This window comes from Dendropsophus ebraccatus, chromosome 13, assembly GCF_027789765.1.
Source record: "Dendropsophus ebraccatus isolate aDenEbr1 chromosome 13, aDenEbr1.pat, whole genome shotgun sequence".
NCBI lineage: Eukaryota > Metazoa > Chordata > Amphibia > Anura > Hylidae > Dendropsophus > Dendropsophus ebraccatus.
The window spans coordinates 7479498-7500814 of record NC_091466.1 but is presented as its reverse complement, the minus strand read 5'-3'; the positions used below and the strand labels follow the sequence as shown (position 1 = coordinate 7500814).

At 50.6% G+C, this 21317-nt stretch overlaps 1 protein-coding gene across 2 annotated transcripts; it reads left to right on the top strand.

The window, feature by feature from the left end:
- Positions 1 to 31: 31 nt before the first annotated feature.
- SMG5 (SMG5 nonsense mediated mRNA decay factor) lies at positions 32 to 20091 on the top strand. Of its 2 annotated transcripts, none has more exons than XM_069951389.1 (22): positions 32 to 182; positions 2264 to 2362; positions 2549 to 2672; positions 2782 to 2938; positions 4127 to 4216; positions 5380 to 5469; positions 5577 to 5655; positions 10767 to 10892; positions 11011 to 11079; positions 11245 to 11450; positions 12148 to 12279; positions 12456 to 13112; positions 13510 to 13679; positions 14047 to 14122; positions 15650 to 15825; positions 15901 to 16059; positions 16657 to 16716; positions 16863 to 17022; positions 17276 to 17366; positions 17456 to 17530; positions 18238 to 18376; positions 19477 to 20091. In XM_069951389.1, the coding sequence occupies exons 1-22, from the start codon at positions 118 to 120 to the stop codon at positions 19558 to 19560; spliced, it is 3084 nt and encodes a 1027-aa protein (XP_069807490.1). In that variant the 5' UTR covers positions 32 to 117; the 3' UTR covers positions 19561 to 20091. The 2 variants fall into 2 exon arrangements, with proteins under 2 accessions (XP_069807490.1, XP_069807489.1); XM_069951388.1 differs by having other exon boundaries at positions 2782 to 2950.
- Positions 20092 to 21317: the final 1226 nt, after the last annotated feature.

Sequence of the window (21317 nt, the reverse complement as noted above, 5' to 3'; positions counted from 1 at the left end):
GCGGCGGCCGGTGACGTTCGGTCCAGGCACGCCTACTCGAAAATCTCCCCTCTACTCTCGCGAGGTTTTGCCGATGACAGACATGGCGGACTCGGTAGATCCGTGTTGACCGGAGAGATGAGCCAGGGAACCGGTGACAGCGAGCCTGAGGCCAAGGTGCTGCACACCAAGCGGCTGTACAGGTGAGAAGACGGAGCATACGGGGGGAGAGGAGGGACATCCTGACATGAGTACAGTATGAGGGGAACAGGGGACGGTGTGAGGGGGGACATGGGAGGAGCAGGGGATGGTGTGAGGGGGGACATGGGAGGACCAGGGGACGGTGTGAGGGGGGACATGGGAGGAACAGGGGACAGTGTGAGGGGGGACATGGGAGGACCGGGGGACGGTGTGAGGGGGGGACATGGGAGGACCGGGGGACGGTGTGAGGGGGGACATGAGGGGAGCAGGGGACGGTGTGAGGGGGGACATGGGAGGACCAGGGGACGGTGTGAGGGGGGACATGGGAGGACCAGGGGACGGTGTGAGGGGGGACATGGGAGGACCAGGGGACGGTGTGAGGGGGGACATGGGAGGACCAGGGGACGGTGTGAGGGGGGACATGGGAGGACCAGGGGACGGTGTGAGGGGGGACATGGGAGGACCAGGGGACGGTGTGAGGGGGGACATGGGAGGACCAGGGGACGGTGTGAGGGGGGACATGGGAGGACCAGGGGACGGTGTGAGGGGGGACATGGGAGGACCAGGGGACGGGGTGAGGGGGGACATGGGAGGACCAGGGGACGGGGTGAGGGGGGACATGGGAGGACCAGGGGACGGGGTGAGGGGGGACATGGGAGGACCAGGGGACGGTGTGAGGGGGGACATGGGAGGACCAGGGGACGGTGTGAGGGGGGACATGGGAGGACCAGGGGACGGTGTGAGGGGGGGGGGACATGGGAGGACCAGGGGACGGTGTGAGGGGGGACATGGGAGGACCAGGGGACGGTGTGAGGGGGGGGACATGGGAGGACCAGGGGACGGTGTGCGGGGGGGGACATGGGAGGACCAGGGGACGGTGTGCGGGGGGGGACATGGGAGGACCAGGGGACGGTGTGAGGGGGGACATGGGAGGACCAGGGGACGGTGTGAGGGGGGACATGGGAGGACCAGGGGACGGTGTGAGGGGGGACATGGGAGGACCAGGGGACGGTGTGAGGGGGGGGACATGGGAGGACCAGGGGACGGTGTGCGGGGGGGGGACATGGGAGGACCAGGGGACGGTGTGCGGGGGGGGACATGGGAGGACCAACGAGGCTGAAGTTGGTTTCTTATTCGGCAGTTTCTTATTCAGAGGATTTTTTTTTTTCCTGTTTTAGCTATTATTCTTACCGAAAATGTATAATATTCATACCCTACCATAAGTGAGGGGACCTGTGATAAAAATGGCCAAAAGGACCCCAAGGTTGGCATAAAAATTGCTATCAAAGTTAAAACACTAAATTCTGATTTAAAAATAAAATTGACTTTAGGCCACTGATCTCACACTGATAATACACAGAGAGGGATGCCCTGCATCACATCCAAGAGAGTCCAGCCTGGCCCAAAGTGGTTCTGGGTATAAAAACTGGCATCAAAGTGGGCACATAGCCATTTTTTCCTAATTTAAATAAGAAACAGGTGTTTTCAAAGGGTTAAATGAGCTTGGGCCACTGATCTCACACTGATAATACACAGAGAGTGGCTCCAGTTCTTATAATGGTCTGTATGTACAATGGAGCAAATGCCAAACTGCACCACAACGGCATCGAGGATGAAGATAAGAGACATCCCTTCATCCATGGCGTCTCTGCTGCAATAGGGACATATCAGCGGGTTAGATTACTCCCACCTCCAGGTAGTTCCCCTTTAAGGCCAGTTCACATGGAGTAAAATCGGTGGAATTTTGCAACGGAACTCTCCGCCTGCCTCTGTGACATACAGTCTGTCTATGGGAGGGATCGCGCGCCTCCGTTCTCCTAGTCTCGAGTGGAGAGACGTGGAAAACAGAGGCGCGCGATCCCTCCCATAGACAGACTGTATGTCACAGAGGCAGTGTAAGGGGGGCATGGAAGGATCAGAGCACAGTGTAGGGGGGGACATGAGAGGATGAGGGGACAGTGTGAGGGGGGACATGAGAGGTTTAGGTCACATGTTGTCAGTTATGGGGAGGTGTGTACTAGCTGATCTTCGGCTCTTCATAGTGTGGCTTCCCGCTGATCTTTCTCCTGTGTTGGTCTGGCAGGGCTGTGGTGGAGACGGTGCACCGGCTGGATCACATCATTTCCAACAAGACGGCCTATCAAGACGTGTTCAAGCCTGAAAACATCAGTCTACGGAACAAGTGAGTCCTCTGTTTTGGGTGGGTTGGGGGTTGTGATTTTGGTGTATAGAGCCCCCTATAATCGTTATGTAGCTTCCTACAGTCCAGTATAAGAACCCTTGCATACAGACAGGCATCTCTTTGCCGGGGGCTGTGTAACACATGGATTGGCGGGGGTCTGTAACCCATGTGGTGCCCCCCCTACAGGTTGCGGGAATTGTGTGTCAAGCTTATGTTCCTTCACCCTGTGGAGTATGGCAGGAAAGCTGAAGAAGTTTTATGGAGGAAAGTCTACTATGAAGTCATCCAGCTGATCAAAACCAACAAGAAGGTGAGTCCTGTGTGTGACGGGTGCTGAGCACTAGATTGTGAGCTCTGTGGGTCAGGGGGAGCCCCTCTGATTCATATAGTGCTCACAATGTCTGGTCTTTGTCACACAGCACATACACAGCCGCAGCGCTCTAGAATGCGCCTACCGCACCCACCTGATTGCCGGGGTGGGCTTCTACCAGCACCTCCTACTCTACATCCAGTCCCACTACCAGCTGGAGCTGCAGTGCTGCATCGACTGGACCCATGTCTCCGACCCGCTCATCGGTCAGTCTACAGGTTTGCTTCTTTGTTGTGTGCGGGTATTACAGAGCTGCGGGCTGTGGGTTTCTGGAGTAGTCGCCCATCCACATCCTGCATTTATTTCGATCACCGATACTGAAGTCACTGTAATATAAACTGAAAGCTAACTAAAAGTGGACCTCACCTTTAGGGTATATTCACACGGGCGGGCTCGCAGCGAGATTCTCGCTGCGAGCCCGGCAGGTCCTGGCAGTTCCCATAAACTACATACTTGCTGCGGTCTAAACGACCGCAGCGAGTATGTAATTATACCGCGCTTAACCCCTTCTGCTCCCGCCGGCTCCCCCGCTGTAAGCAGCATACATTACCTGTCCTTGCTGCACGGGTCCGGCGTCCTGCTCTCCCGCCCGGCCAATCAGTGGCTGCGGCTGGGCAACACACTAATTGGCCGGACAGGAGAGCAGGACGCCGGACCCGTGCAGCAAGGACAGGTAATGTATGCTGCTTATAGCGGGGGAGCCGGCGGGAGTAGAATGGGTTAAGCGCGGTATAATTACATACTCGCTGCGGTCGTTTAGACCGCAGCAAGTATGTAGTGTATGGGAACTGACAGGACCATTCTCGCTGCGAGCCCGCCCGTGTGAATATACCCTTAAAGGGATAGTTCATAAAAAAAAATTCTTTTAAATTAACTGATGCCAGAGATTTGTAGTTTACCTTTTATTTAAAAATCTCCAGTCTTTCATTACTTCGTAATCAGCTGCTGTATGTTCTGCAGGAACTGGTGTATTTTTTCCAGTCTGAAGAGCAGGAGAGGTTTTCTATGGGGATTTGCTGCTGCTCTGGACAGTTCCTGACATGGACAGAGGTGGCAGCAGAGAGCACTCTGTCAGACTGGAAAGAATACATCACTTTGCAGGACATACAGCAGCTGATAAGTACTGGTACACTGGAGATTTATTAAAAATAAATTACACTTTCTGGAACCAGCTGATTTGAAAATTTTTTTTTTTATGAACTACCCCTTTAACTGGGTGCTGTCATTTAAGAAAAAAACAATAAAAACAATAAAAACAGGGCCATGCTCTCGTCTCCCGGCCCATTCTTGTGATCAGTGGGCCTGTCAGCAGTGAAAACCTTTGACACGTGCCAGTGACGGGCACTCTGTTGGTCTGTATGGTTGTGTTACCACCTTTTGTATTCTTATCGCAGGATGCAAGAAGCCAGTGTCTGCCTCAGCTAAGGAGATGGAGTGGGCGCAGATGGCGTGCCATAGATGTCTGGTGTACCTGGGAGACCTGGGTGAGATTGATCAGCGCAGCATTACTGTCATTTAGTTTAGGACATGTCATGGAGGCACACGAGGAGTATGGGTCGGTCAGGGTGTAGGTCCTCTCCCTATCTCCCTGCAGAGGATGGAGTCTTTAGTAAGTCTATGGAACTCATCACCAGGAAGAGAAGCACTCCGCTCCTTCTGCTGATTGTGGGGGTCCCATCACCCAGACCCTCAGAACCAGATCAGAACTTTGACATGCCTCTGTAATTTATAATGTTTTGTTAGTGTTCATTTCTTATATCACTGCTTGCTGCCAGTGATTGGGAAGCTTAAAGGGGTATCCCACTCAAACATAACTTTTAATATGTTGCTCCCCATGATGAGACCAACAATTCCTTCCAAACTTATTATCTATTCAGTCTTCTTCCCCCAGTTCTCAGCTGCTGCTTTCTGCTGAAGACATAAAAATCTGTATGTGAGCTTTTCTCTCTGTCTCCCACTCCTCCTCCCTCCTGAGACGGGTGATGTAAACAAGTTTCTGGCTGGCTGTATCTGCAACAGTGCAATGCTGGGAGGATTAATCTGAGGTCAAGTTGCTGATGAACTCACTGTGATTATCCCTCCCAGCATTACAAAGAAGCCACAATGCTGCAGATACAGCCTGCCAGGGACTTGTTTACATCAGCCGTCTCAGAAGGGAGGGGAGACGGATAGAGAAACTCACACACAGATTTTTGTGTCTTCAGCAGGGATCAGCAATGGAGAGCTGGGGGAAGGAGACTGATTAGATAATAACAAGTATGGAAGGAATTGTTAGTCTCACTCTGGGCAGCAACATATCAAAAGTTATATCTGAGTGGAATACCCCTGTAATGCTTTTTCTTTTAGACACTGATTTCTGTATAGACCTATAGGGGGAGATTTATGAAAGAGTGTAAATATAGACCTGGTGTAAACTACCCACAGCAGCCAATCACAGCTCCTCTTATATTCTACCAGAGCTGAAAGCTGAGCTGTGATTGGTTGCTGGGGGCAGTTTACACCAGGTCTATATTTACACCCTTTCATAAATCTCCCCCATAGTGTCTTGCTGCTGAGGGTTTGTTACAGTTGTACCCCATCCTCTTGTATTAGCAGCGCAGGCCTTCTTACAGTGTATCACATTACAGGATGTATTGATCTCTTCCAGCTCGCTATCAGAACGAACTGGCGCTGGTCGATACAGAGAAGTTGGCTGAAAGGTTTTATTACCAGGCTCTGACGGTCGTGCCTCAGATGGGTGAGTTGTGGCTATTAGCCGGGCTGATGCCTCTCGCCTGCTGTTCTTCCCTTTCCCAGGGGTCACTTTCTCGCATTACTTTAGTATGGACTACTGTGTTTTTCCAGGGATGCCATTTAACCAGCTTGGCACACTAGCCGGGAGCAGATACTACCATGTGGAAGCCACCTACTGCTACCTGCGCTGGTGAGTGACCGCACCTTCTCAGACCCTGTATACTGAATGTACAGAGGACGGGCAGATGCCACCCTGGCAGTCAGTGCTGTGCCATCTACATAATGCTTTACAGTAGGTCAGGTTGTGTATCTATAGAAAGGGATTGGTGCCACCAAAGTAAGGCCCCATACACATAGTCATGACCGGTTTTACAGTCAGGAAATACTGAGCTGAAAGAGTCTAAGGAGAATATAGGAAATAGTCAGGATTACCTGACCGTAAAAACAGAAAGGAGGGGAAATAATTATGAACACACATCCTTACCTGCTGAACGGTAGCAGTCTTCTCCGATGGTGTGCCAGAGCGCTGGATGGAGAGCAAGGCATAATGCTGCCTTCAGCAAGAACAGTGATTGACAGAATGGGGAGCCAACACAGAGCTGCATTTAAAGGGGTAGTTCACAAAAAAACAATATTATTTCAAATCAACTGGTGCCATAAAGTGCTAGAGATTTGTAATTTACTTCTACTAAAAAAAAATCTTAAGTCTTCCATTACTTATCATCTGCTGTATGTCCTGCAGGAAGTGGTGTATTCTCTCCAGTCTGACAGTGCTCTCTGCTGCCACCTCTGTCCATGTCAGGAACTGTCCAGAGCTTCAGAAAATCCCCTTAGAAAACCTCTCCTGTTCTACAGACTGGAAAGTTTACACCACTTCCTGCAGGACATACAGCAGATGATAAGTACTGGAAAACGTGAGATTTTGTAATAGCAGTAAATAAGAACATCTCTGACACTTTCTGTCACCAGTTGACATACATTTAAAGGGCCAGATGCAGCACCCATGGATTCCTGCCCGGGTGCTGACGCTGGTCTGGGTTGGCTAGCAGTTAGAATTCTCACCCATTCCTGGATGCGCGTCTGGAATTCTGGATGCTTCTATAGACAAAAATAGGACAGGATGTATAATTTCCTGACCTCTCCTGAAGGGTGTCCGTGTTAAATAGAGCCCCGAGGATCTGGAAATCTTTTTTTTAAATTTTTTTTTTTTTTTTTTTAAATTCTCCATTTTATTCTTTTTCCAATTTATATAACAAAAAAAAATATACAGCAACATATTGCACTCACAGGTGCACTGACACATAATCATATCAACAGGATATAGCCATGAGTACAGCAGTAGTCAGAAATAAAACTCAAACTAAGCAAACACCAAGGCGATCCGCAGCTCCCGGTGGGTGGGTGGGCATAACATAAGCCAATTAGGGAGTGAGCTAACGCTCAAACAGCAATCGAAGAAGAAGAAGAAATAATAAAAATGAAAAAGGGGAGGGAGGGGGGGAGTGCAGAGAAGAGGGGACCGAGAAGCTAAGAGAAGGAGGGATAGGGAAAACACGAGGAAGAGGGGGGAGTGGAGGGGACCATTTCTCACTGACTCAAGAGGGACCGAAATTCAGCTGATTCGGCAAATTGTTCCCAGTGGAACCACGTCCGGAAAAAGCGAGAATTGCATCCCTGTAATTGCGCAGTGAGGTCCTCCATGCGTTTGACCTCTTCTACTTTACGGAGCCACATGGAGATACTCGGGGGTTCGAGTCGACGCCACAGCAGCGGGATACAGGCACGGGCAGCGTTGACCAGGTGACGGAGGACAGAGCGGCGGTAAGACTTCAGAGGGATCTCCGACAGATGCAGGAGGAAAAGTGATGGGGAGAAAGGAAGCTGATAGTCAGTGAAAGTAGAGGAAATGCGCCATACTTCCCTCCAAAAAGGTACCAGCTTAGGACAGCTCCAAAAGGTATGGAGAAGGGTCCCTTCCCCACCGCAGTTCCTCCAGCAGAGTGGGGAGACCTCTGGAAAAATCCGATGGAGTCGGGTAGGTACACGATACCAACGGGAAAGCAGTTTGTATCCGGCCTCTTGAAGGCGAGATGCAATGGAAGTAGAGTGTGTGCACGTGAAGATGCGTTCCACCTGCGCTGCAGAGAGCGTAATGTTGAGATCCTCTTCCCAATTGCTGAGAAAGGGCGGTGGGGGCTGTTCTGGAGGCGAACCCAACATGGCATATAGAAGGGAGAGAGTGTGGCGAAGAGGGCCAGAGTCCAGACAGAGAGATTCAAACTGAGTAGGCGACCGCGCGAAGCAAGAGGGGTCAGGAAGGGAATGAAGGAAGTGGTGTAGTTGAAGCGCCCGCCAGAACCCCAATGGTGTAGGGTCCACAAGACCGTTAAGCGAGGACAGGGACAGCCAATTCGAGCCTGAGAGGAAGAGAGAAGCCCGGAAGTTGCCCGCACGGGACCATGTGCGAAACACCGGATCTTCCATACCGGGCGGGAAGGAGGGATTGCCCAGGACCGGCAATAGAGGGGAGGGGTGTGGAGCTAAGAAACCAGAGGAGAGGTGTTTTTGACATATCTTTAGCGTCGGAGCAATAGTGGGGTGTTGGGCAAGTCTACGACTGGCGTCTGGTAGCCACGGGGCCGCCAGTAAAGAAAGGGGGGACAACGCCATTTCAAGGCCTACCCAGAGTTTCGTCTGAATGTGACGATGCCAATCCACCACTCGCGAGAGGTGGGCAGCGACGTAGTAGTGATAAAGGTTAGGAAGCCCCAAACCTCCTCTCGATTTAGGGCGATACAGGACCTCCTTTGCCAATCGGGGTTGCTTATGCGCCCAGACAAACCTAGTGAGGATCATGGAGAGTTGCCTGAAGTAAGACAGGGGCACTGCCACCGGGAGGGCCTGGAAGAGGTACAGCAAGCGAGGCAAGATGTTCATTTTAAAGATAGAGCAGCGCCCAAACCAGGAGAAAGTGCCCCTGTGCCACCGCAGCAAGTCTAATTCAATGCGTTTCAGCATGGGAAGGAAGTTCGTTTTAAAGATATCGGAGGCGGAAGGCGTCAGTTGGACCCCTAGGTATGTTAGGGAAGAGCGCGACCACCGAAAAGGGAAGGCGGCCTCCAGGGCAGCCACTGTGGAGGAAGGGAGGGAGAGATTGAGCGCCTCGGATTTTTGCAGGTTGATCTTGTAGTTGGAGAGAGATTGGTACCGCGAGAGCTCCGAGAGAAGATTAGGGAGGGACACAGAGGGACAGGATAGAAAGAAAAGGAGATCATCTGCATACGCCGCTACCTTATGTTCCACTCGTCCCACACTCACCCCAGAGATATTGACATTGTTCCTGACATGTCTAAGGAAGGGTTCCAGAGTCAAGATGAAGATGAGGGGGGACAGGGGGCAGCCCTGCCGTGTGCCGTTAGAGATAGAGAACGTGGCAGAGAGAAGGCCGTTGACCGAGACCTGGGCTGAGGGATGGGAGTATAACGAGCTTATCCACGCCAACATATGGGGACCGAGACCGATATGCTGGAGAGTGGCAAATAAGAAGGGCCAACTGACTCGGTCAAAGGCCTTCTCCGCGTCCGTAGATAAGAGCATGGACGGCAGGTCGGAGGATCGGGCATGGTGAATGAGATTTAGGGCTCGAGTAGTGTTATCCCGTGCTTCCCTCATAGGCATGAAGCCTACCTGATCCGGGTGTATAACGGGTTGAAGAAGTGGTGTCAGGCGGGCTGCCAAGATTTTAGAGAAAAACTTTAAATCTAAATTTAGGAGGGAGATGGGGCGGTAGTTTTGGCAGTGGGAGGGGTCCTTCCCCTCTTTGGGGATCACCGAGATATGAGCTCGTAGGGAGTCTGGAGGGAGTGAGGAACCAGTGGAGACGGCATTGTATGCAGAAAGGAAATGTTCCTTCAGAAGGGGGCCAAAGACTTTGTAGTAGGGCAGGGTAAACCCGTCAGGGCCAGGGGCTTTACCCGAAGGAGTGGATTTGATCGCCCATTCCCATTCCGTGGCAGTGATGGGGGACTCAATAGAGGAGACGCTCTCTTCTGGCAAGGGAGGAAGGCCCGAGTCGCGAAGATATGCGGAAATGGAGGAGGGGAGTGAACCAGAGCTAGGTGGGTTGCTAACCGAAGTTAGGCCATATAAAGTCACGTAATAAGAGCGAAAGGCGTCGGCTATTTGAGAGGTTAGTGATAGTTTAGAGCCGGATGCTGAAGAGACATGAGGGATAAAGGATCGTGTTCTTTGCGACCGTAAGGCCCGGGCTAAGGTCTTGCCTGGTTTGTTGCCGAATTCAAAGTAGTGACGGCGACAGCGAGCTAGAGCAGCCTTGGCATTTGAGAAGGTAAGATCCCGCAGTGAGCTCCGAAGGGCTGCCAATTCCGCCCCCGTGGCTACCGCAAGCGTCCTTTTGTGCTGTTTGTCCAGAATAGCAATTTTAGAGATCAGAGCGAGGATCTTGGCAGACCGTTCCTTCTTGAGACGCGAGGCCAATTTAATGAATGTTCCGCGAATAAAGCATTTATGGGCTTCCCAGACAATCAGGGGAGAGGCATCCGTGGTGACATTGGTGGCAAAGTAGTTGGTCAGGTCCGAACGTATTTCGGCCAGGACCCCCGGGTCCCTAAGCAGGGTGTCGTTGAGGCGCCAGCGCCACGTCCGTGGTTGAGGAGAGGTAAACGAGAGAGAGAGGGAGATCAGCGCATGGTCAGAGAAGGAGATGGGGTCGATAGAGGCGGCAGTGACCAGGTCAAGGTGGGTGTGTGAAAGAAAAAAGTAGTCGAGACGTGAGTAAAGATTATGCGGGTTAGAGAAAAAGGTGTAGTCTCTGTCATGTGGGTGAAGGAGCCTCCACACATCCATCAGTTGGTGTGAGTGAAGGGTTTGCTTGGTGCGCCGAAGAGAAGAGAAGGAGAGGGAGGAACGTCCCGAGGAAGAATCCAGAAGGGGATCAAGGGCCATGTTGAGGATCTGGAAATCTATCCGGATTTCTTATCAGACGTTGGGGCCTAAGATGAGAATTAGGGTTCCGCAGGTGGGCCTTACTGAGATCAGCTTCTCATTCAGACTGTAGCAGCTGGAGAATGTTCCCCTAGAGTAACAGACATTCAATATCATCTAAGTTACCAGGTCGACAGCATATCTGAATGTCTCAGTGGTGTCCGCCATGTATAATCCTTCCCGAGGGGTCTCCTATAAGACCAGTCTTTGCTTGTGTACCAGGCAATGCTGATGCTTGTTTTACGGTATGGCTGTCATATCCATTCCTGACATGTACCTGTCATGTCTCCTGCACAGTATACAGTCTGAGGTCTCCTTCGAAGGTGCGTACGGCAACCTGAAGAGACTGTATGACAAAGCGGCCAAGATGTATCACCAGCTGAAGAAGAGCGAGAACCGCAAGCTGTCACCCAGCAAGAAGAGGTGAGGACAGGGCCATGTAATGTCATATTTAAAGGGGTTTCTTAACCAGTCTTCCACTTTAATGCATAGGAGTGAGGCTTTGGTGACGCAAATCCTTGACTTTCTCTCCCCCCTGCAGGTGTAAGGACATCAAGCGGCTACTGGTCAGCTTCATGTATCTCCAGAGACTCCTGCAGCCTAAGAGCAGGTCAGAGGCTCCATCCCCCTGTGCACTATGGGGTAACAAGTAGCAATCGCCCAGGATGGATCTGGTTGTCTAGACTGTCATGGTGCTGGAGTATCCCTAATGCTTTGTATGTTAGGGCGTTGTACGTAAAGCCATATGATGACCTGTACCCCCTCACCCCCACAGCTCGGTGGATATGGAGCTAACCTCTCTCTGCCAGTCAGTCCTAGAAGATTTCAACCTGTGTATGTTCTACCTGCCCTCCTCCGTCAGCCTGAGCTCAGCCAGCGAGGATGAGGAGTATGAAGGAGGCTATTCCTTCCTGCCGGATCTGCTGGTCTTCAGGATGGTAGTCATCTGTCTGATGTGCGTCCACAGCCTGAAGAGAGCAGGTGAGAAGGTGTCTGGGACAAGAAGTCACAACGAGTCTCCGAAATATCTCTTAAAGAGACGGGGTGTATGGAAACAAAGCCTATTCATTAAATATGTTCTGCATATTTAGTGCAAGGTGAAATGATCAACTATCTATAGGATAGGAGATGACAAGCAGGTCATTGGGATCTTGACCAGTGACCACCAAGACCCCCATGAGAATCACTAAGCCAGGCGCTTCTGCTCCATTGACTCACTATAGGACTTCTAGTGAACAACGCAGCTCCACTCACTGGAGAAACATTTGACGTCCGGTTTTGTGTTTGTAGTGGTCCCAGTAGTCGGACCCTTCCCCACACTGACTCTTTGGGAATCTGTCTATTGTGTGAGACATCTTTCTTTATTAATGGAAATCTATCACCAGCAATAGGTATACACCTCTGATAGTATGTGCCGATAGCCGTGGCCATCCTGAAACCAGTGATGCTTTTCATAGGCTTATAAAGAGATGTGCTAATAAGTTCTCTTGGTGCTCTGGAGTGGTCCCGAGACCATAACCGGCAGCTATGATAGTTTCTTTGAGGACACAGGCAAAGCCGTATCTGTGCCCCAGGAACTCCGTTTATCTGTTACTGAAAACCAGCACAAACCAGTGATCACAAGTCACATACACTTCTAAGGATGTTCCCTCACTTTTACCCTCCTTTCCCCTTCCAGATTCCAAGCAGTACAGTGCCGCTATAGCCTTCACGCTGGCTCTCTTCTCTCATCTGGTGAACCATGTAAATATCAGACTTCAAGCTGAGCTGGAGGAGAGTTCGGTCCCTGCGTTCCAGAATGACAGTCCAGGTGGGTGCGTTCTTTATGGATGTTTACACAGCCCCTCCAGGAGTCACGTCAAGCCCTTCTGTATGGACGTGGTGTATGTGGTGGCTCTTCAATCACCTCCCTATTCTCCTGCTTATTTGGGGTACGTTTGAGTCTCCTCTATAATTACTCTCCTAATACATGATTTCCTTCCACAGATGACCCAGAATCCAGAGAGGTCTCTGATGTTATTGAGAAAGATGGCGAACCCGAGATGAATCAAATCAACAAGCCTACGCGAGCCAAACCTCGCAGCAAGAAGAGCCACAAGTACTCGCGCCTCTCCCGTCTCAGGAGGAGACGACCTGTTAGGAAGGTGGACGAGAGCGACCTGAGCGAGGGGTTTGACTCAGACTCCAGCCACGGATCAGCCAAGGGCAGTGACATTTCAGAGAGCGCGTCAGAGAAGAGCGATGAAGAAGCCGCATTTGACATGGAGTCAGACTCTGACATGAACAGTCAGGAGTCACGGTCTGACCTGGAAGACATGGAGGATGAGCCTGGAGAGGAGGTAAAGAGTCCAATAGAAAACAAGGAACCTTCCAGGATCCTGGAGGAGACTAAACCTGTCAGCTCCAGCAAGGCGGATGCTCAGGAGTCTGTAAATGGTCCTGGTCCCACCACCAGTGAGGCGAGTATAGCAAGCAACCTGCAAGCCATGTCAACCCAGATGTTCCAGACTAAGCGCTGCTTCCGCCTGGCTCCTACATTTAGTAACGTCTTTGTGAAACCTGCGGAGCCTGTCCCCCCTGCCGCCAAAGAACCAGAACCACTTGTGAATGGAGAGGTGGAGAAATCCGACCTGATGGAACAAGGTGAGTCCAACAGGAGGAGGCCATTCAGAGCAGACAAATCATAACACTGCTTTCCCAGGCTCCTGTATGGCCAATCTGCTTATGTTAAAGGATTTCTGGCATAGAAAAACATAGCCACTTTCCTCCAGAAACAGCATGACTCTTGTCCTCAGTTTGGGTTTTGCAGCTCAGTTTCGTTGAAGTGAATGGAGCTGAGTTGTAATACCACACACAACCTGAGGACAGGGGTGGCGTTGTTTTTTTGCAAGTAGCCATGTGTTTTCTAATCCTGGATAACTCATTTAATGTATCCCCTTGTTCTGGGAAGGATACGCCACATTAGTATAAAGAAATTACTGAATATAAACCATGAAGCTTCAGGACCCCCATGTGTATGTGGTTTATGTTATCTTTGTAGGCGATCCCTCTGACTCTGAAGAAAGCGTTGAGAGCAACAAGTCAAGTCCCAATGAGCGAAGTCTTCAGGAAAAGCTGGAGGTGATCACCAGCGAGGGGCTTCTTACCAGCGTCAAGGTCTTCCTGGACTGGCTGAGGACTAACCCGGATATAATAGTCATGTGTGCGCAGGTACGATGCTGTGACATGGGGACTGGGGGGGAGCAGCTTAATGGTGCCATACACATTAGAATAATGCCAACCTACACACTGGGTTGTTGGACTAGTCGGCCATCCTATGTTCATGTGGCCAGCTTAAAGGGGTTATCCAGACTTAGAAAAGCGTGGCCGCCACTCTTGTCCTCAGGTTGGGTTTGGGTTTTGCAGTTCAGGTCAATTGGCATAAATCAAACTGAATAGGAATAGGACAGGGGCGGTGCTTGTTTTACTGTGTTTTTCTCATTCTGGAAAACCCCTTTAAGATAATGTTCAGAATTCTATGGTCAGACGACATCGTACACCAGTGACAGCCGCTGACGTCTTTCATTTCTTAACTCAGAGTTCTCAGAGTTTATGGAACAGACTGTCGGTGCTTCTGAACTTGTTACCGTCTGCACCCAAGATCCAAGAGTCTGGTAAGAGTACCGTGGAGCTTGTGTGGTCTCTCTAGATGGGTAGAGCCATATTTCCGCTGTCTGCATCTATGTAACATGGGATAGCGATAGTCTTGTGTGGTCTCTAGATGGGTAGATACATATATCCGCTATCGGTCTGTTTTGGGATGGCAGTAATCTTGTGTGGTCTCTGAAGATGGGTAGAGCTGTATATCTGCTCTGTATCTATATAACATGGGATAGCGGTAATCTTGTGTGGTCTCTGTAGGTGGGAAGATAAGTTTGTCCACTCTCTTTATGTATACAGATGTCGTTAGGCTTAACATGAGTTGTAGCCGGGGTTAACTTGACGCCACAATTGTGTCAGGGAGCTATGTTAAGTCAATTAGAAAGGCAAGTTAAACGTGTTATTGTGATCAAGTTTACCCTGGATACATGGGATGACGATAATCTTGTGTAGTCTCTGTAGAGTAGAGCTGTATTTCCTCTGTCTGTATGTGACATGGGATGGCGGTAATCTCTTGTAGGTCGGTAGAGACGTATATCTGCTCTCTCTATGTGACATAGGACGGCAGGGGTCTCTGTAGGTGGTAGAGCTGTATATCCACTCTCTGTATCTATGATACTTCGGATGGCGGTAATCTCGTGTAGGTAGGTAGAGCTGTATATCCGCTCTCTATGGATGTGACATGGGATGGCGATAATCTCATGTAGGTGGGTAGAGCTGTATATCCGCTCTCTGTGACATGGGATGGCGGTTATCTCGTGTAGGTGGGTAGAGCTGTATATTCACTCTCTCTATGTGACATGGGATGGTGGTAATCTCATGTAGGTGGGTAGAGCTGTATATCCGCTCTCTATGTGACATGGGATGGTGGTAATCTCGTGTAGGTGGGTAGAGCTGTATATTCACTCTCTCTATGTGACATGGGATGGTGGTAATCTCGTGTAGGTGGGTAGAGCTGTATATTCACTCTCTCTATGTAACATGGGATGGCGGTAATCTCGTGTAGGTGGGTAGAGCTGTATATTCACTCTGTGACATGGGATGGTGGTAATCTCGTGTAGGTGGGTAGAGCTGTATATCCGCTCTCTATGTGACATGGGATGGCGGTAATCTCGTGTAGGTGGGTAGAGCTGTATATTCACTCTCTCTATGTGACATGGGATGGTGGTAATCTCGTGTAGGTGGAAGAGCTGTATATCCGCTCTCTATGTGACATGGGATGACGGTAATCTCGTGTAGGTAGGTAGAGCTGTATATCCGCTCTCTATGTGACATGGGATGGTGGTAATCTCGTGTAGGTGGTAGAGCTGTATATCCGTTCTCTATGTGACATGGGATGGTGGTAATCTCGTGTAGGTAGGTAGAGCTGTATATCCGTTCTCTATGTGACATGGGATGGTGGTAATCTCGTGTAGGTGGGTAGAGCTGTATATTCACTCTCTCTATGTGACATGGGATGGCGGTAATCTCGTGTAGGTGGTAGAGCTGTATATCCGCTCTCTATGTGACATGGGATGACTGTCATCTGCTCACTTCCTCAGGAATCTCCCTGTGCAGCGAGGTGCAGAATCTGCTGCAGGAGTCGGAGCAGGCAGACATGAGCCACCATATATTACTCCCCGAGGATGCGGCTCTCAGGAACCTGCCACCACTCAAGGCTGCCCATCGCAAATTCAACTTTGAGAAGGAGCGGCCATTGCTCACTGTCCTGGAAGAGGTAGCGCTTCTCTTGAGCCATTTTGTCTGGAATGGCCCATTATGACTGCTCTTCTGACTTCACTCTCCCTTTCAGTCCATCGCGCGCAGCTGTTACATCCGAAGCTTTGGTCATTTCCTCAATCACCTGCAGGGCAACGTCCTACAATACAACCCGGAGCTGGGGATCTTCACCAGCATCGCCGAGTCCCAGCAAGACAACATCCTGCACCAGGCTGAGGCACAGTTCCGCATGGTGAGCAAGATGCCACTCAATCAAGATGCAGTACCTTGCTGATGCCAGTAGATGGCGCTCTGTTCATTCTGCAGTCTATAGGCCACAGCCCAGTCTATTGGTGGTTGTTGACCTGAAACTTCCGACTGTCGGCTGCCAAGTCTTGGGGTAAATCTAATTTCAGCTGCCAGAGAAGATGGATTGAGTAGTGTACGGCATGCAGGGTTCCTCCATCATTACACATAGCTGCTACTATGAGAGCCTTTCATTGTGGGGGAGGTGATATTGATGCATTGACTCCATACTAAACTCTCCATCAGGGTAACACTCTGCTGGACATGGGTTGTGAGGTCTCATGTCTGAGCTTTGTCAGTCTGTGTGTACTCCAGCATGCAGGGAGCTAATTTTTATAATAAATATATATGGCTCCCTCTCCCTTATGGAAACAGAAGCGTAATTGCAGTGAGCCGAGGACTGGTGACAGACGGGTGGTGACAGCTGGCAGCACCATGAATAGCCGGTGCCACTTCCGGCAGGAAATGAAGATGATCCCTTGGTATGTTATGAGGCGTGATTCTGCCAGGACCTGACAGCTTGTGTCTCTGCTTTTATCGCCAGGCTCAGGAGGAAGCTCGGAGGAACCGTCTCATGAGAGACATGGCCCAGCTCAGGCTGCAGGTAATCACACCTGTCTCCCCCCCCCCCCCCCCCCCCCCCCCGCATGGTGGCACAAGGTCCATGGGCCACACAATGAGCTCAGGTTCTGGGACACTTCATACAGTGATACGGCAGGGATCCCCTAATTTCATTTTTTTTGTCTGCAGTTGGAGGTATCACAACTAGAGGGCACTTTACAACAACCTAAGTCTCAGTCTGCCATGTCTCCATACCTCATACCAGATACTCAGGCTCTCTGCCAACATCTTAACGTCATCAGACAACTCGCAAACAGTGGGAGGTTCATCATCATCATCCCCCAGACGGGTAAGGCCATGGCTTAGCAGCTTAATAACAGATTTATAGGCCATAACTACTTTCTTGCAAAAACAGCACCACCCTGTCCTTAGGTTGTGTGTGGTATTACAATTCAGCTCCTTTCACTTCAATGGAACTGAGCTGCAGAACCCACACGCAACCTTAGGATAGGATTGGTGATGTTTCTGGAAGTTAGTGGCCATGTTTTTGTAAGCCTGGATTTAAGCCTTTAAGTAACCCAGTCCTCCCCTCTACCTTACAGTAATAGACGGCCTAGACTTTCTGAAGAAGGAAAACGCAGGCGCTCGAGACGGGATCCGATATTTAGAAGCAGAGTTTAAAAAGGGAAACAGGTAGGAGGGAGTTTGTTCTGGTCCTCACAGGGTGGCCCCCTGGTGCGGTGAGGGTTAATAGCTTATCAGCGCTCTCCACTCCTCCTCAGGTATATCCGCTGCCAGAAAGAAGCCGGCAAGATTTTTGAGAGGAACAAGCTGAAACGGCAGGATACAAACGCCTGGTAAGCGGCTCTCCGCCCGCTGCCTGCTTAGCCTCTCCTTCTCATGCTGCCCGTATACAATAGCAGACCCTCGCCCAATACTCAGGGGTTCAGTAAGGTCTGTCAGCCTGTGCCCCGCTGCTTGTGTCACATCTAGTGAAGCTCCGTATGACCCTAGCCCAATACTCAGGGGTTCAGTAAGGTCTGTCAGCCTGTGCCCCGCTGCTTGTGTCACATCTAGTGAAGCTCCGTATGACCCTCGCCTAATACTCAGGGGTTCAGTAAGGTCTGTCAGCCTGTGCCCCGCTGCTTGTGTCACATCTAGTGAAGCTCTATATGACCCCTGCCAGGTACTCGCTGTTTGAGGGCTGAAGAACTGCTCCACCGATAAGTGAGCAGGGGTTTATCAGTGCTGCCTAAGTCCTCATTTTTATGTCATACACAAAGTTCCTGACAACCCTAAAAGCTGTGGTTGGTTGGCAATGACTCACTAGGATCCATAGGTCCAGACATGACTGGACTCCATGCTGCCAGGAGCGAGACATCCCTAGCATCAGCCACGCCATGCCAGTGCTTCACTTACAGAGCTTGTATGGGATTAGAAATACGGGTGGGGGCACAGTGGGCACTGGCATACCCTCGCCAATGGCTACTAATTCTGTGTTACCCAGACCACTGTGGGAAATTAATACAGGAAGGTCTTGACCATCTTCTAATGATCCTCACAGGCATCTGTATAAGATTCTGGACAGCTGCAAACAGCTGACGGTATCCCAGGGCAGCAATGAGGAGGAGACATCAGGCATGGTGACCATTATAACAGGCTTCCAGCTGGATGACCCGGAGTGTTTCTCCTCTGCCATGCAGGTATGTACTCGCCCCATGCAGGTAAGACCGCCTGGGATGATACTAGGAGATCCTGCAGGAAGCCCTGCAGACAGGGGAGCACAGCTCTGAGGCTTCAGCCACCCCTTCACTGAATTCACCACTGATTTTGCCCTTTAAATGTGGCGTTTTAGCAGCTGCGGTTGGATGTTTCCATGTTTAGTAGAAAGCTCAGGAAATGTTTGTGCCTCCAAACCTATGATGCATTGTGGCTGTATATATTTCAGCAGAAACTTGGCACAACTCTCAAAACCACAGGTTCCCTTTTCAGAAAAATGTTGATTTCCAAAGACGTTAAAAACCAAGGAAGGAACCTGCTGTGTGGAAACCAAGGATCGGCTTTTCTGGAACGTTATGAAGAGAACATTCACCTTCAGACGCCATTTTCCTGTTTACACATAGAAGTCATGTACATGAGAGGGCAGATTCACTGTGTTTATACATTATATAAGTGAACCTGTATTATATACTCCAGCGCTGCACTCCCTATTCTGCTGGTGGGGTCACTGTGTACATACATTACTGATCCTGAGTTACATCCTATGTGAGGGCGCGGTCACACTACAGAATCCGCATGGATAGGCTTTGGCGGATTCTGTGCACGCTCCTGCTTAAACATCTGGCCGTCCCATAGGCTCCATTCTATGGTTAGGCAGATTCCGCCGTCCGCCCAAAGATTTGGCATGTCAATATTTTTTTTGTGCAGACGGCAGAATCTGTCTGAATAGAATGAAGCCTTTAGGACGGCCAGATGTTCAAGCAGGAGCGAAGATTATCCATGCGGATTCTGTTGTGTGAACACGCCCTTATACCCCAGAGCTGCACTTCCTATTTTCCTGGAAAGGTCACTGTGTACATACATTACTCATCCTGTACTGATCCTGAGTTACATCCTGTATTATCCTTCAGAGCTGCACTCACTATTCTGGTGGGATCATTGTGTACATACATTGCATTACAATCCTGTATTATACTTCAGAGCTGCATTCACTATTCTGCTAGTGAGGTGACTGTGTACATACATTACTGATCCTGTATTATACCCCAGAGCTGCACTCATTGGGTTTCCGTTCTTCCCTCAGTCTGCATTACAGGCCGTGTCCAGCTCCAGCATCGAGATCAAGAATGTTCTAGACTTTTACAAACAATGGAAGGAGATGGGCTGAGGTCGGAGGTCACTGGCGCTGGTGATGTAAAATAACCCTCACACTCCCCTCTCGAGCCGCAGCAGCTTTAATGAAAATAATCTAAAACAAGTGACGATTCGGAACATGAAGTCAAACTAAAAACCGCACAAGATCAGTGACCAGCGAGATGTAAATTACCGAAATATACAAAAAGTCCTTTCCGGTGTTTGTGGCGGGCGGCGCGGCTGCGGTGAGAGAGGACGGCGGAGCTTGCCCTCCATTGGCTGTTGTGAAGCTAAGCGTTCATCTCCTCCTGTGTGACCTCCATGCCTGACCTCGGGGCGCAGACGTCCATTATTCAGACCCTCTGGATGATGGGACCGTGATATGTAGTGTGGTGACTGGACGTCGTACAATCCCCCCCCCCCCCCTACCGTTCACCCTTATCCCCTCCCCCATCCTGCCCCCTCATTCCCTGTTTTCTTTCTTAATATTCTTGTGAAATGTTTCCTGTTTTGGGAGTTTTGGAGAAGAGAATGTCAAATAAAGAAAACAGCGCTCTTTTATTTATGGGATGTGTGTACTGTGTGTACTATAGTGATGGGGTAGGGGGCCGCTCTGTGGTGACATCTGGGATGTGTGTACTATAGTGATGGGGTAGGGGGCCGCTCTGTGGTGACGTCTGGGATCTGTGTACTATAGTGATGGGGTAGGGGGCCGCTCTGTGGTGACATCTGGGATGTGTGTACTATAGGGATGGGGTAGGAGGCCGCTCTGTGGTGACATCTGGGATCTGTGTACTATAGTGATGGGGTAGGGGGCCGCTCTGGTGACATCTGGGATCTGTGTACTATAGTGATGGGGTAGAGGGCCGCTGTTTGTACTATAGTGATGGGGTAGGGGGCCGCTGTGTGTACTATAGTGATGGGGTAGGGGGCCGCTCTGTGGTGACATCTGGGATGTGTGTACTATAGGGATGGGGTAGGAGGCCGCTCTGTGGTGACATCTGGGATGTGTGTACTATAGTGATGGGGTAGGAGGCCGCTCTGTGGTGACATCTGGGATGTGTGTACTATAGGGATGGGGTAGGGGGCTGCTGTGTGTACTATAGTGATGGGGTAGGAGGCCGCTCTGTGGTGACATCTGGGATGTGTGTACTATAGTGATGGGGTAGGAGGCCGCTCTGTGGTGACATCTGGGATGTGTGTACTATAGGGATGGGGTAGGGGGCTGCTGTGTGTACTATAGTGATGGGGTAGGAGGCCGCTCTGTGGTGACATCTGGGATGTGTGTACTATAGTGATGGGGTAGGAGGCCGCTCTGTGGTGACATCTGGGATGTGTGTACTATAGTGATGGGGTAGGGGGCCGCTCTGTGGTGACATCTGGGATGTGTGTACTATAGTGATGGGGTAGGGGGCCGCTCTGTGGTGACATCTGGGATGTGTGTACTATAGTGATGGGGTAGGGGGCCGCTCTGTGGTGACATCTGGGATGTGTGTACTATAGTGATGGGGTAGGGGGCCTCTGTGTGTACTATAGTGATGGGGTAGGGGGCCGCTCTGGTGACATCTGGGATCTGTGTACTATAGTGATGGGGTAGAGGGCCGCTGTTTGTACTATAGTGATGGGGTAGGGGGCCGCTGTGTGTACTATAGTGATGGGGTAGGGGGCCGCTCTGTGGTGACATCTGGGATGTGTGTACTATAGGGATGGGGTAGGGGGCCGCTCTGTGGTGACATCTGGGATGTGTGTACTATAGTGATGGGGTAGGGGGCCGCTCTGTGGTGACATCTG